At 38.1% G+C, this 14,690-nt stretch overlaps 1 protein-coding gene across 1 annotated transcript; it reads right to left on the minus strand.

Annotated features, from left to right (window-relative positions):
* Positions 1–111: 111 nt before the first annotated feature.
* Positions 112–8,083, minus strand: LOC135471334 (mesoderm-specific transcript homolog protein-like). Its single transcript, XM_064750525.1, has 11 exons — positions 7,952–8,083; positions 7,637–7,713; positions 6,343–6,420; positions 5,729–5,859; positions 4,545–4,606; positions 4,268–4,308; positions 3,738–3,805; positions 3,395–3,496; positions 2,926–3,002; positions 2,318–2,378; positions 112–1,833 (listed from the first exon to the last, which is right to left on the minus strand). The coding sequence occupies exons 1-11, from the start codon at positions 8,076–8,078 to the stop codon at positions 1,707–1,709; spliced, it is 951 nt and encodes a 316-aa protein (XP_064606595.1). The 5' UTR covers positions 8,079–8,083; the 3' UTR covers positions 112–1,706.
* Positions 8,084–14,690: the final 6,607 nt, after the last annotated feature.

Genomic DNA, 14,690 nt, shown 5'->3' on the forward strand with positions numbered 1-14,690 from the left:
GATAAATGGAATTCACAGGAATACATGACAAAACTTACACCAAGGCTTTCATATATAACTTTTTTTATCTGAAAATAATTTTTTTACACAGATCTCATAATTCATTAGGATCACTAGATCACTAGAACTACGAGAAACCAGTTATGATATCCCTACAATGCAAATTGAAATTCCACGTATGTTTTAACAATGGTTGCTACATAGTTGCACTTGCGCATCTTCTAGAGTTAAGATCATTTAATTTGTCAATACGTACAGCAATCTTATCATTGTGCACATATGAATCACCTGAATACTACCTATTTAGATAATCGACTTAAGCCCACAACTTGAGCTGATTCATCATACTGGGTCACAGTTATGGTAATCTGTATGTACTGATACACGTCCTTCATCTATATATAGTTGACATGTGCTTGATTGGGAGAGGATAATACATTCACTGTCTATATTCACTTTGAATATTTTTTAGGGGGCAAGGGGCAACTCCCCAAAGATGGCTTGCACTCGCGGATAAAAACTGAATATGTAACTATAGAATTTCAGTGCACAGCACACTTAAAAAGTCATGGCAAACTGGCCGCGTGTGCATATCATCTACATATTTAGCAAATCGACCAATTTTCATGAGTTTGCATACTGCTAATAAACACAGACAAAACAGTTCAATCAAGCTAATCTGAGATGATGGTCCACGTCTTTGTTCACGTTAAAATGATGAATTGAAAGAAAAAAAATGAATCTTGATTTCATTAAACCTTTTCCACATTACCCACGCACCTTCACTGCTCCAGACACTGCACTAAAAAAAACCCTCAGTTTTCTTCTTCTTGTAATCTTTATAGCACCATGAAATGCATAAAATGTGGTATCAAATAACGCACCAAAGTAAACATTTGGAATCCGATTAATAGTGTCATTCCCTTCAGGCACATTTATACTACACTGATAACTAGTGGGAGATTATTTGTGTATTAATTTACGATTATCTTAAACAGAGACACATGATCTGTAAAACAGGTTCATTGAAATAGAAATAACTTACAAGAACCAAGGCCTAGGCAGAACTAGGTAAAAATGCTGCGATGATAATAACAGTTCAGCAGACGACACCGGTTTAAAATTACTCCAAATCCATGTGCAGTCATCACATTTAACAAACAGTAACATGAAAACAAAAAGATATACACCTTTCTTCAGATAAAAATGAATGATGCAGAAAATTTCTCAGTGATCTCATATGGCTGAAGATCATCCAATTACAACAGCAACGTCCATTTCTGAATATTTACCTCGCATGGGAATCTACTTGCTAAGATATGTATAATTTGGCGGTCATTTTATGAACTGGAATGTCAGACTCTGTCAGATAAAGCACACAACCAAACGTGTATCTCAAGTTTACCTGCAGCGTGCAGCATAATGATGTAGTCTCAGTACAGATAGTCTATGTCAAAGTGTTTTGCTGGGAAAATTTGCCACTTATACGCGACATTCATAACAGACTGAAAAAAAACTTGATTCTTGAGAGTTGTGAAATTTCAGGGAATCGCATATATGTGATTTTCTTGCATAGATGGTCTTGTTATGAATTCTACATATAATTTATGAGCTAGTTTAATAAGTTTTAATTAAGTTTAATTAAGTTTAATAAATTTGGATTTAATCTCTAAGCAGAGTTTCAACTTTAAGGACTGTTAGTTCATTCAATGTTTAGGCAAGCCGGTTATGAACTTAACGTAGGATTTCAGAACAGCGCCTGGGGCTTCCCATTGTGGATAGTGACCAATGGTTCCAGGCAGGACGGATATACTGGGGTTTGGCATTACTTTCCTAAAGAAAAAAAAGAAAATACTGTGATTATCCTAGACACGGATAAACATTTATAAAATAAAGGATCTTCGATCCTTCGAACAATAAACTTCAAATTCTAGTTAATTACTTGCGGGAGGTCAATCTTGTCTCACGCTTTTGTTGCTTTCTGATGGCTCACGACCTATAAGCTCCACCTTAAACGGAGCTATAAAACAGAAGGTCTGCCCGGTAACTGGTGAGAGAAGGTGGTTTAATCCACTTATAAATCGGACCAAAGTCCCTTTAGTGATGATTTATTGAACATAACGTGAAAAACCAATGCATTCATGAAATTTCGAGACTTAAGTCAGTTATGAACAATCCTCTTTGTATTTCAATGTTCTCCAATGATGTGTGTCACTTTTGGTGTGACATTAAACTTTTCTTAAATTTATGGATAAATAAAACATCACGAAAACATGTAACCAGTTTTTCCTTAAAGAAACTAGATTTAAACATGTACCTGTAATGTGTAACAAACTCGGGTGGATTCACTGGATCTGCGGGCCCGTATATCATATGAACTGAAACAATACCACATTTTATCATTATATAGAAAATAGGAAAGGTACCATGCCTGGATAACAAGTACTGTGATGCCAATCTGACCGTGAAATGTGCCAACACTATGTGTGTGACAATGCAACAGTGAGTGTATCAAAACAATCAAGAATGCCTTCCCCAATAGTTCATTGTATGACAATACAAATCTAACCTTTGTTATAAAAAAAGAGACTCTCTCCAATAACACTGTATTGTTTATTAGAATGATAAATGCGAAATTTAGGAAATCATCACAACAAGGTTATCCAGTATGCAGTTTTTTTCTTGACACAAACTGAGTATCCAGAATTCTCATAGATCAGGTTGGCATAAACCAATATAAAAGTAGCCTACATACAAACACGTGAAGCCTGTATATTCATTGCATATTACCTAATGATGGTTTAATTCACGTCGAGCACTATACCACCATACACCACCATATATATACGATATGCAAACATGCGTTCATATTGCTTTATAACAAACCGGTTATCTACTATTATAGAATATTGCCTTTAACCATACCTGGAACAACTGTACTTTGCAAAGCCCCGACCCATCGTTCCTCATTTGCATAACGCTCTGGAATATACTGTAAAATCCTGAAGAATGCAATGCACATTCAATACAAAGTCATGCCTAGATCTCTGCACAAAATTGCATCAATCGTAAACAGGGGCCATTATTTGGCAAACACAATATAATAATCTATACACGCCATATCAGGTTTTTGAGCCAATTGCTAGATACCATACGATAACCATTTGGAAGGACTTATCCAAATATCAAGGTTATCAAGGTTAGTAGTGTTACTGATGAAGAAATCTGTAACACACGTCTTAACAAAACCTGTACGGTATTTCCATGTGGGTCATGTACGGGTCCCCACAATGTTTACTTTTCCAGGTGTATAAGCAAACAGCCTCGGATATAGCTGAAAGACAACGAATTCTCAAGCACATCTATAATAAGATAACTCTTGTGAAATAGTTACCTGTAAAGGACTCTCTCCCCACGATTGTATCGGATTCCCGTCCAGAACTCCCAGAATTCATCAGAGGTAGGTTGAGTATTCGGTCCGAAGATTTCACTAAATCTGTATGGGAACATCGTGTGCATAAAATACAGCGAAATATTTAAACGAAGCACTGAATTGTAGTAGCTTAGTGAAAGTTACTTTGACAAATCACCTATACTGTCTTCTAGTCTTACCATATATCATATAACGAAGATGGATGTCGGTATTGTCTCCCTTTGAGCAAGCATTGCCCCGTAACATACGCAACATGTTTTAGTAAATACAACTGTTGAGTTTAGACACATAATTATGCATTTACCCGTGTTTATACAAATGATACGGAACCAAGCCGGCAAGAATCGGTCCTAGCCACGGTCGCAATAGAAGCTAAATTGGGAAAACAAAAAACAAAAAAGCAAAAAAAAAAAATTACATCAATATGACGTTTAGTATCGTTTCCGTAAAAATGGTCTTAAATGTAGTTCATTACTAAAATCAAACAACTGAATACAACACTACAGACTAAAGTTTGCTATCCTTTAATTATAAAAATAAAATCTGGTTTCGACATTAATATGCAGTTTGCAGCTGAACTCAAATACATTTATGTTCTTCGCTTACTTTTTGCAAAGGCCTAGCTTTGTACGTATCGACGAATACACCTACAATGGAAATTAAAATTGCAAATATACGACCAAAGGCATACAACGGTAAATGAACTAACGTCTGTCTTCCACTTTTTCTCATATAACTGTCCTTACGCCTTAATTTCATGACGTAAAGTCATTGAAAATAGACCTTGTCGTTGAATTAAAATGTTTAGGATCTAAATATTTTCTTTCTACTCACTAGCTGAAGAGGTCTTGGGTGTGAGGTTTCAGTAAAGACACCTGCAATCAATAATCATGGATATAAAAGTATTCATTTTCTCGAAAGTATATAAGTTTGATCAGCATTTCAGTTCTTTGTTATATCATGCCCTAAAGTTACAACAACGGATAAGCTCAGGTTATTTTCGACCACTTCAGTGTCCTTTCTTTCAGTGTCCATCCACTGGTAACTCCATCGGTTCTTAAGCATTTTATGTAACTTACCTTACGTGCTTTTCTTTGTTATGTACACTTACCACCGTTTAACATACACAGCGACAAAATTCCAAGTCCATCTTTTGTCTCTCGCTCATTAAATCTGTAAACAAATAATTGAAAACCTAGACTTTTTCAGGTTTGTTAAAAGATTGCTCCGTGCATAATGTAATCTTGCTCAGTGACAAGATGTGTCTCTGAACAACTGACACACGTGGTGCCTTTTTAGTCTATCATTGGTAAGGAATTTCTATATTTCCCGCTATAATTATCCGTGGACGGCGCTAGTGGAGCTGAGTGAGGAGTATTGCGCTTGTTGAAGATTACTTCTCTTCCGCTAACATGACATGCAAACCTGTACGTCATTAGTGGGGAGTGAGTGAGTGAGTGCTTGGGGTTTAACGTCGTACTCAACAATTTTTCAGTCATATGACGACGAAGGAATCCTTAGGGTGCATGTACGTGTAATGTGCCTCCTTGTTGCAGGACGGATTTCCACCGCTCTTCTATTTAGTGCTGCTTCACTGAGACGACTTACCGAAGGCAAGTAAGCCGCCCCGCCCGAGCCATTATACTGATACGGGTCAACCAGTCGTTGCACTGTCCCCTTCACGCTGAACGCCAAGCGAGCAAGTTACAACTTCCTCTTTTAAAGTCTTAGGTGTGACTCGATCAAGGATTGATCCTGGATCTACCGGTCCCATTATTGGTGGGGAGCTTCTCCACGTAGCTTACTAAGAGCCGGGGTTTAAGCAGGGCACTCGGGTTTCGTCGGTGAAAAATTCGCCAGTATAGGGGATAAACACCAGCAAAATAAATGAATATCAGGCGCTGTCCCAGAAATCTAATACAACTTACTGAAAGTATAAGATATACGAGAAACAGGGCCATCGGCGAACCATTATAAAGTCTCTACTTATAATCATCTCAATGAGAAATCTTGGCCTATACCACAACGCGATATATTCAGATATGGTTACATCACATGAAGGAATGATCGTGTCATGGCACAATTTGAGGGTAACATCCATTGGAAGTCTCGAGACGACAACAGAAAATTGTACAAAAAGTTAATCTGGTTTGACAAAAACTGATGCGTTTCATTGGTAGAGGTGAAGTAGTGAACTTATGTTGGCCAATCACAGCTTGAGAAAACCATTACCTTCATGTGTGAAGACACCAAAGGGAAAATTGAAAAAGACCAGAATTTAAGAGACATTCTTACCTAGCTACCATCTCCTGAGCCACGGTGTCGCCATAGTCGTGGGATATAAGGTGAGCATCTTTAACATGGAGAGACGCGAGAAGACCTTCTATAACATCCGCTTGTTCGAAAATTGAGTAATTGTGCTGGGTCTGCTCCGGACAGATGAGAATTACAAAGTTTACTACTGATTCGATGTTAGCTAAATGACCAAGTCATTCAAATAAAAATGTATTCTTGAACGTCACAAGACACGTCAAGATCTCTGCTAATGTAGCCTCGAAAAAGAGACCGTGAAAAAAACATTTAGCACCTTGAAAAAACATGCACAGTCTTACTTAAGGACAATCTTATTTACAAGAAATATAAAAAATTGCAACCTTTTTACGTTTATTATTTATTTATTTGATTATTTGTTCATGCCGTTCTCATATTTCCCTTATACGACGGCTGTCACGACGGTGGGAGGAAATTACGGGGGAATTTACGGCAATCCGTACGTTGCCGCAGACCTTTTCACCTACTTCCGGTGAGAAAGCCAACATGAGCTACGCTTAAACGCACAGCGACAGCGATTTTGAAATCCGTTTTGATAAAGGTTATAGACATAAAAGCTATATACTAAGCGGGCGTACCGGCTTATCGCTTAATCCAAATCCCAGGCAATCTATGAGTATTACTCTACTGAACTGCTTCTCCAGGCCAGGTAATATCTGAAACAATCGAGAGGGGGTGAATATTCAACAAAAGCGTACTAACCAAATCAAAATACGAAACAACAACTGTGAAAATCAATGTCCTTTTTGGTGCATAAAACCATAATTCATTTATAAATTTAAACCTAGATAAAAACAGACATTTTTCGAAATAAATGAATGCCCTGCCAAGGTTAACAAGTTTTTTAGAAATCCGGGCGAGCTCACTTGTAGTTGCAATATACATAACTCATCTGTCTATCGAGTAGCGCAGCCACAAGCGTTGTAATGCCAAAGCCTTCCTAAAATGTCGACTTTCTGATTGAGAACGTTTATCGGCAAATATCCTCAAAAATAAGCCACGGTGAAGAGTAAGAGCTGTACTACGAGTCCACAGAGTAGATATAGATGAGTGTATATAGACTTATAGATGCCAAATGATCTCACTAACAAGGTCTTATTTTCATGTTTTTGACATTTATACTGTATTTCCAAACATGTTGTTTTCGGTCTGAGCTATGTTAAAAAAATTCATAAACACGAAAAGAGCTTGTCACTGGGATTTTCGGCCTCGGTGAGTCTGTATATGCACTCTGCACTAGTACAACTTTTGCTTTGCAACGGAGCATATTTTTGAAGACATTTACCTATAAATGTCCTCAATCAGGAAGTGGACATTTTAGGAAAGCTTTCGCACTGAAACTCTCGTGGCTGCGCCACATAGATGAGTTACATGTATTGCAACTAGCTCGCTGGTCATTGATGTCCAAAAATCATAGCAGCTGCTAAACAAAAATCCAGGAACCACTTCGTTCACAGGCGGAAACGCGTAACCCAGACCTCGAGACATACATCCTACCTTGAACACTATAATTTGAAAAGTATGGTGCAGTGTACACACCAGACCCAGTAATAGTATTAACAAAAATCTAAGCTGACGATATGGAAGCCTGATAAGGCCATCATCGTACCATCTTCCCATGAAAGCAGGACAGTACGAAGCGATGACACGATGGTACAATAATGGTCTTATCAGGCTTCCATAGCAGATGCTGATGCCGACTCCGGCACTTTCCTACACCATCACAATTCTTGGCCTCACTTGTTATCCAGAAACCCAAGGCAACAAACGCCAAAATTATATTCCAAACTGGCTTGTATAGAATACTGGCAGGTATTTGAAATCATATTGATTCAGTTATTACATATTCCACCAGTGACAGGATGAACAAACCTTTGTCCAGTCGTAGCTGAAAGTCGGGAAACCGTGTAATGCAACGAGAGTTCCGCCTACTCCAGACCCCTTTCTGTCTAAATATGAACGCAATTTTACCGTTTAAAAGGGAATCGAGAAAACTTTTAAAATATCTGGAATTTTACAGTGCATTTGTAAATTAAATTCAGATTCGTGTATTTCTATATGTATGTCAAGTTCGTTGTTCATGTTAATGGAATTACGAATATATGGGTTGAAGACAAAGTAAGAATTTCTACAACTTAAGCTATACATGCCGATAATTTAAAAACAAGGTATTTTGTTTTAACTCACCTATGAAGAATATTTTAAACCCATGGAAATCATAGAATTCTCCAGAATTCATCCATGTTCTTAGCTCACGTGAGAGGTCAGGTGGTGGATGCGTCAGGTATTTAAATACAAGAAATCCTACCAGCATCAGAATTATTTGACCTTTTACGCCCATGACGTCAGTTTTTTTCAGATCGATCCTCTGAAAGACATTTTTGAGATACGATAAACAAGAAAACCATGCAATTATGTAAACGCAAGAAATTAAATTCATCAGTAATGTTGTAAAGTGGAAATGTATCATTGAAATGAGCAATACTATACACACTGTCTGAATTATCACTGATTAATACACAATTAAAGGTGAATACAAGGAACACACAAAAACACATGTGTACTTCACATTTATTTACACATGTTGGGGTAACACATTTCTGTGTTGAATAAAACATCCCAAGTGTTTTTGTGTGTATAGGTTGGATTTCATAACTAATAAAGCCAGAAAATGCATTTTATAAATGGAGAATTTATACACTAAAGTTTTGTGTTTATAACTAGCCTGAAAATGGAGTATGTTCTACACAGTCAAGTCTTCATAACTATTAAAACTTGAAAATACATCGTATAAAAACGATGAATACACGACAAAATAAAGCTTGGACTGGAAATTATTAAAGCCTGAAAACGTATCATTTAAATTTTACATTGAAAATTCGGGTTATTAAAGTGTGAAAGTCGGGAATGTGGTAAACTGTTCAGATCCAAAGACGTGAGACACGCTTTTGTGTTTTTGATGACTAATACATACAGGGGGTTTCAGATGCTGCATATAGGTGCCGTAAAGTCCAGATTTTATTCTAACATTGAACAATTTATCGAGAATAGAATTTTGATAATTAACTTTATTTAAAAAAAAATAATCCACTTTTACTATCGATATTTTATACTCATATTATTCCGGTTTGTTGAGTTAATGAAGTCACCAACTGACGGCGTACAGTTGAATCGTTCAGGACAGTTTGAATTACCCAGCTTTGGTATCATATGGGAGATAACTCAGTCATATAGTCCAAAGATCACGAGATTGACAGTACAGACTGGTTGCAAACACAAAGATCGAGACACGGTGTTGAGCTAAAATAACTGCAGTAATGCACTTAGTGAAAGTAATTCATCAAACTATCTCGCAAACCAGATTTTCTACAACCAATAATAAACGCTGATTGATAATCGGTTCTACCGTTACACGAATTTGCACCCCTAAGCTGCCATCAGACTTGCACTATTGACAAAAATTATTACCTGGTGCACACGGAGGAAATCCAGCCAACCCAGTAACCTAGATAGCTACCGACAGGGGGCGCACTGGGTTTTAATATTCATGTTCACCTATATTAGTGTAGTACTTGAACTGCCTGTAAAATTGGTTGAGTGTGACTAAAATACATGACACCAAAGCTGTGCAACCACAACCAGTGAACCAAGAGCACAGGCATTACCAGAAAATAAACACCAGCAGTGGATAAGTAGGCCTGTCATTTTGACTGGTGGAGTGAATAATTCTCTTACTTGGATATTTCAATACATGGGTTTCGAGCTATGAGGTTAAGACATTGTGGTGACGTCCTTTTCAGACGTGACATAGTCGCTTTTACGACACGTTGGGTTTAATCACTACATTTTAACATAGGCAGGTATCACACAATAATGAAAATTATTCACAAAACATGATTTCAATTATCTGATCTACCGTACAAATCCTCTAAAATATAAATTTCGGGTAATAAAATTCATCTATTGTTGATAATATTCATTATTGTATATATCTGCACGTTACATTCTCCACCATGCCGTAAAGCGACTACGTCACGTGTCAAAAGGACGTAACGTCACTACTCAGTATTCAGATGTAATTTGTTAGAAATTAAAAAAAAATCCACGGGGATAAATGAGTGATACGTTTAGAAATTTCCATGAGTGTTACCTGATGATAGTAGAATTCATGGTTCCAAGCATTCAGATTCTTTGCTGACGAGGACGTCATAAACAAGATGGTGTTAAATGGGCGGGTTGCTTAGTTTTTACTGCAGTGCAGTGGAATTATCTTATGTGCAGGCCTGGTATATTCTGATAATCCAAAAGCCTAAATTTTCATTTGCATGCTAAAATGATATTCAAGACTATCTCTCTAAGGCTAATCTGTTTTTTGTTTTTTTGTTTTTTTTTTTGTTTTTTGGAGGGATCTCTAAAAACTATCTTCACGGGACCAAAACGAGTGTCGATGATTTGCTCAGAACAGCTATGATATTTCAAAACTATGGATATGGTACATATAAAACGCCTCGAATACACAGCCAACAAAACACATTCTACAATGCAACAAATGCCATTCTCGCGTGGATAAAGATCAGTTTTCAGAATGCAAGAGTGCGTGAGTGAGTGCTTGAGGTTTAACGTCGTACTTCACAATTTGACGACAATATATATATGTCATATGACGACAAAGGAATCCTTGGAGTGTATATGATGCGCCTCCTTGTTGCAGGACGGATTTCCACCGCTCTTATATCTAGTGCTGCTTCACTGAGACGACTTACCGAAGGCAAGTAAGCCGCCCCGCCCGAGGCATTATACTGATATGGGTCAACCAGCCGTTGCACTGTCCCCTTCATGCTGAACGCCAAGCGAGGAAGTTACAACTTCCTCTTTTGAGGTCTTAGGTGTGACTCGACCCAGGATTGACCCTGGATCTCGCTCTACCAACTGTGCTATCGGGGCTGGTCAGAATGTAAGAAGCGGTAGTGCTTATGGAAAACCGTTGGCTTAACAGGGACTAAACAAAATCTACAGAAACATAACATTGTTCACACAGTTGTTCTAGGTTTTCCGTAAAATATCTTTTATTTCCAGAAAGAGATGCAATATAATGTAACAAGCTATTATACAGAAACAGTGTATATAATACGAGTTCTCTATACAAAAGCGAATACGTTCGGGTGGTTATCGCATAACTTTGGCCACATACTCCTTACAACGAACGTGCCTCTCTCTGCCCTCGCTTTAGACCACTGCCACCACCAGCAAATTTTGTACAGAAATCTTGAACAACGCCGAGGTGGCTAGGGTCACGGTGATGATGCAGCAAGTGATTTCAGAAAATACAAAATCACTGTCTCAATTTTTGTTTCTATTAATACTTGATGCATATGCTTTCTCTTCATCTAAAGTACGCTCATCATGATTCTAACGGTTACCTGACACTGTTTTATTGATGGATGGTAATTATAGGTCCGCCCAAGGAAATGAGTCAAAAAGTCAAGCTTGTCTAGTGTTGGCAGTGATGTGAAGCCAGTGTAGAGGGCGGCACGTGCGCTGAGAGCTACCACTATAAACAAGATTGACGTTTGGAGCCCGTGCGAGGAACGTATAGGCTTCTTTACGTTACACGAGCGCATTGATTTTCCTTACTATATAGTAAGTTTGTGAACTGCAGCCTTTCATGTGGTACCATGTCATACCCCCACGTGCAGCTTGCACTTTTCTATACAACATATCAAAAAATCTATCCAAAAACAGCCAAAATTCTGATATATTTTAACTAGGTGCAAAATAACAGTTCAGAACTTTATAATGTTTCAACAACCTAAAATGTCTGTGTGGCTGTATTACCCAATTGGTGCTCCATCACTCCAGTTCAGAAGCAAATCTTGGACCCAGTTGCCGAATTACGCATGCGTAACCTTTAGGCTTAGTCTCACCACTGATGGCCTAACGCTGAACTATACACGTCATTCGTAGATAAATTGTTTTCAGGTGTCCTTCAGGTGTACTTGACATAGATTCAAGATACGGTGTGGATGATTATGACATACTTCATGTATTCAATGAAAACATACCTGCTATTCTGACATCGCAGAAGACAACATCTTGTATACTTGACTCTAGATGTTAATATGTTCCTTCAACATTGCAAATGAGACTTAAACCCCCAAATTTTTATTTATTTACCCTTCTTTAAAGTAATGAACTTTGGTTTATATGTTGACACATAGAGGGATAGAAAATTTTCGTCTCCACCTCGCCGGAGGCTCGACCAAATGCAATGTAACGAATTGAAGATCATCTGTGTCTGACAGCTAAAATATGTAAGGCAAATCAGATCAAAACCCTGAAGAGTAAAGCAGAATCGAATGGATTACTTAAAAGGACAAGATTCAAACGCCTAGTTCTCACTTAAAAATCTAACCTTTTCGACTGAAGGTTTGTCCAAAATGCCAGAGACACAGAGGGCAAGAGACTCTCTCCCATAAATGCCCTTCACATCTCAGCTAAACAGGACAAGTGGCCTAGATGGGACTATCATATAATAGATCCAGCTCCTGGCAATTAGAGTGTGTTAATTTCAATCGGCATCACATCCGGCCAGGTGTCTTAAAGGAGAAGAAAATTTAAAAACATGACACTATAGGCTGAAAAGAGCACATTTTTTTTCTATCTGGTGGTGCTTGCTGCATAACTTTGCGATTTTTCCTCGCCATACACGTAAAGTCTGAAAACGGCAGAGCTGGCATAAATCGATGAGTCCATCGCGTCCTCCATCTTTAACACACTGTAATTTATGCTGGGGATGTGTTGCCTCTCAGCCAATGAGAGTCTTTAAAACTACCGGCTTGTTCGTGTGAACTCGGAACCTACGTCCAACATTCTGGCTTCCCGATCGTCAATCGGAAAACGAACTGTACTGTTCGCAACCTTCTGAGAAGAAGAGTTCTACCGGAAATGTACGAATTACACTTCGGCGGTTTCCGACAGCAATTCTCCTGTTAACACAGAAGACTTCAAGGCTAGTTCTTAGCAAAATGGAGTCGCCCACAGCGGGTTTTGGCGCTGATTTTATAATCTATCAACTTGAGGTACATATTAGAATTTTTTATGGCATGCACCTGCGAGGAAATACATACTCTTTTCAATGGTATTTGATTGACATTTAAATTTTCTTCTCCTTTAAGAACTTACACGCGGTGTATGGCTCAGTCTGACACGGAAGTGATTATACTAACTGCTCCCCACCTCGGTACCGTGCTGCCTCTCTACCTCGACCTTTGTAGAGGTAGCAAGGTGATGTTAATCACGCTACCTCGCTTTCTCGCATCGCTACCTTGCTGCCTCGCATCGCTACCTCGCATAACTTTGACAATAGTATTGTAGCGATAAAGCCTAGCTAAATCTTTAATGAAGTATACATACGCCAACTAATCGTTCATGATACCAAGTACCCGATGTGTTCAGCAACAACCATAGCAAGTACCTGGCATAGGCTAATCACCAGACTATGATAAAAGCATCCTGATCATAAGGTAGTGGTGAGAGAACTACATAGTGAACAACTCAACACACTAATCTTCAGTTGAAACATAGCAAACAATATTTTATTCAAGAGGATGACATATGAGCTGTGTGATTGTGCAGGTGTTTGAAATTTGTCTCATTCCGAAGTTATTAACTCTCTATGTGCTTTTCTTTTTGTATGCAAGCCAGTAAATTCAGTACCCAATGATTTCTTGGGGTAGGCGTGAGCAAGTGCCGTGAATGATAAATTAGTGGATTCAGCTGCTACGCAAGCTTTCTTGGGATTAACCAGTTAGACAGCATAAGGAGAAATGGATATCTACAACATTATAATGACACAGTCATTTCTAAAGGGTGACCATCAACATCAAGGGAGTACACACACTGACTTGCACTAGTACCCGGTGATTTTGCAAGGTGATCTAAGTACCAGATGATTTCATGGGGTGACCCCATGAATTTACGGACCAGTGCAAGTAAAGACAGTATTAGTAATTTCCTCATTAACTTCGTATATTCCAGACATTAGGGTTGAGGTATTCATAAATGCCTTGAAACTGTTATAAGATAATTGCCCTATGGAAATCTGCATGTTTCAGTAGTAACCCCATGATTTTATAGGAACACTGGGGCCCATGTTTACAGAGGGTTAAAACTGACATGCAGAGAAAGTAGGACGTTTAATCTTATAATTCCAAATTAAAACAGATTGTAAGATAATGACCAGGGCTCTATCATACCTCTGGTGGATATATTCCAATCCGTGATCCGGTTAGTGATGGTATGTCAAGGTAGCCAATAAAGCCAGTATTTTAGACCATGTCCCTGGGTTACTTGAATTTCCCACTTTATACACTTCAGCAAGTACTCTCTACATCAAAATGGAGTTACACTAAGTGCATCATTAGAATGACCGTAGATCATGTTTTGTTTGATTTCACATCCAGAATAATCATAAAAACAGTTTCCTACCGTACCTCTTTTTGGTCTATAATATGTGTAGAACTTCAAATAAAACAAACCTATTTATTAGAGGGTTATAGTGAAATAAACATTTCCGCTCCATGTAGCATGCACACATCACATGGCACCTTCTACCAGTTCAGGGCGAGAAATACACAAGAGATTGTGTCCAACAACAAGTTAAACTGATAGGTAACAAGTTATCCTTACTTGACATTTCAATTTTAGCTGTGTAATTAACATCGCAAAATAGTAATTAATCCACACAGCAATCCTTCACTACAACAACAATAACAACAACCACACCATGTTTACATTGCTTATGTGTTTGATATATTACTCATCCACTGTTTGCTATTGAATCCCAGAAATACCAGTATGTTTACTACATATATTAAGCATTATATGAACAAGAAAACACTTATATTAGAGAAGGAAATATATTTGT

The sequence above is a fragment of the Liolophura sinensis genome, chromosome 7 (genome assembly GCF_032854445.1).
Source record: "Liolophura sinensis isolate JHLJ2023 chromosome 7, CUHK_Ljap_v2, whole genome shotgun sequence".
Taxonomy (NCBI): Eukaryota; Metazoa; Mollusca; class Polyplacophora; order Chitonida; family Chitonidae; genus Liolophura; species Liolophura sinensis.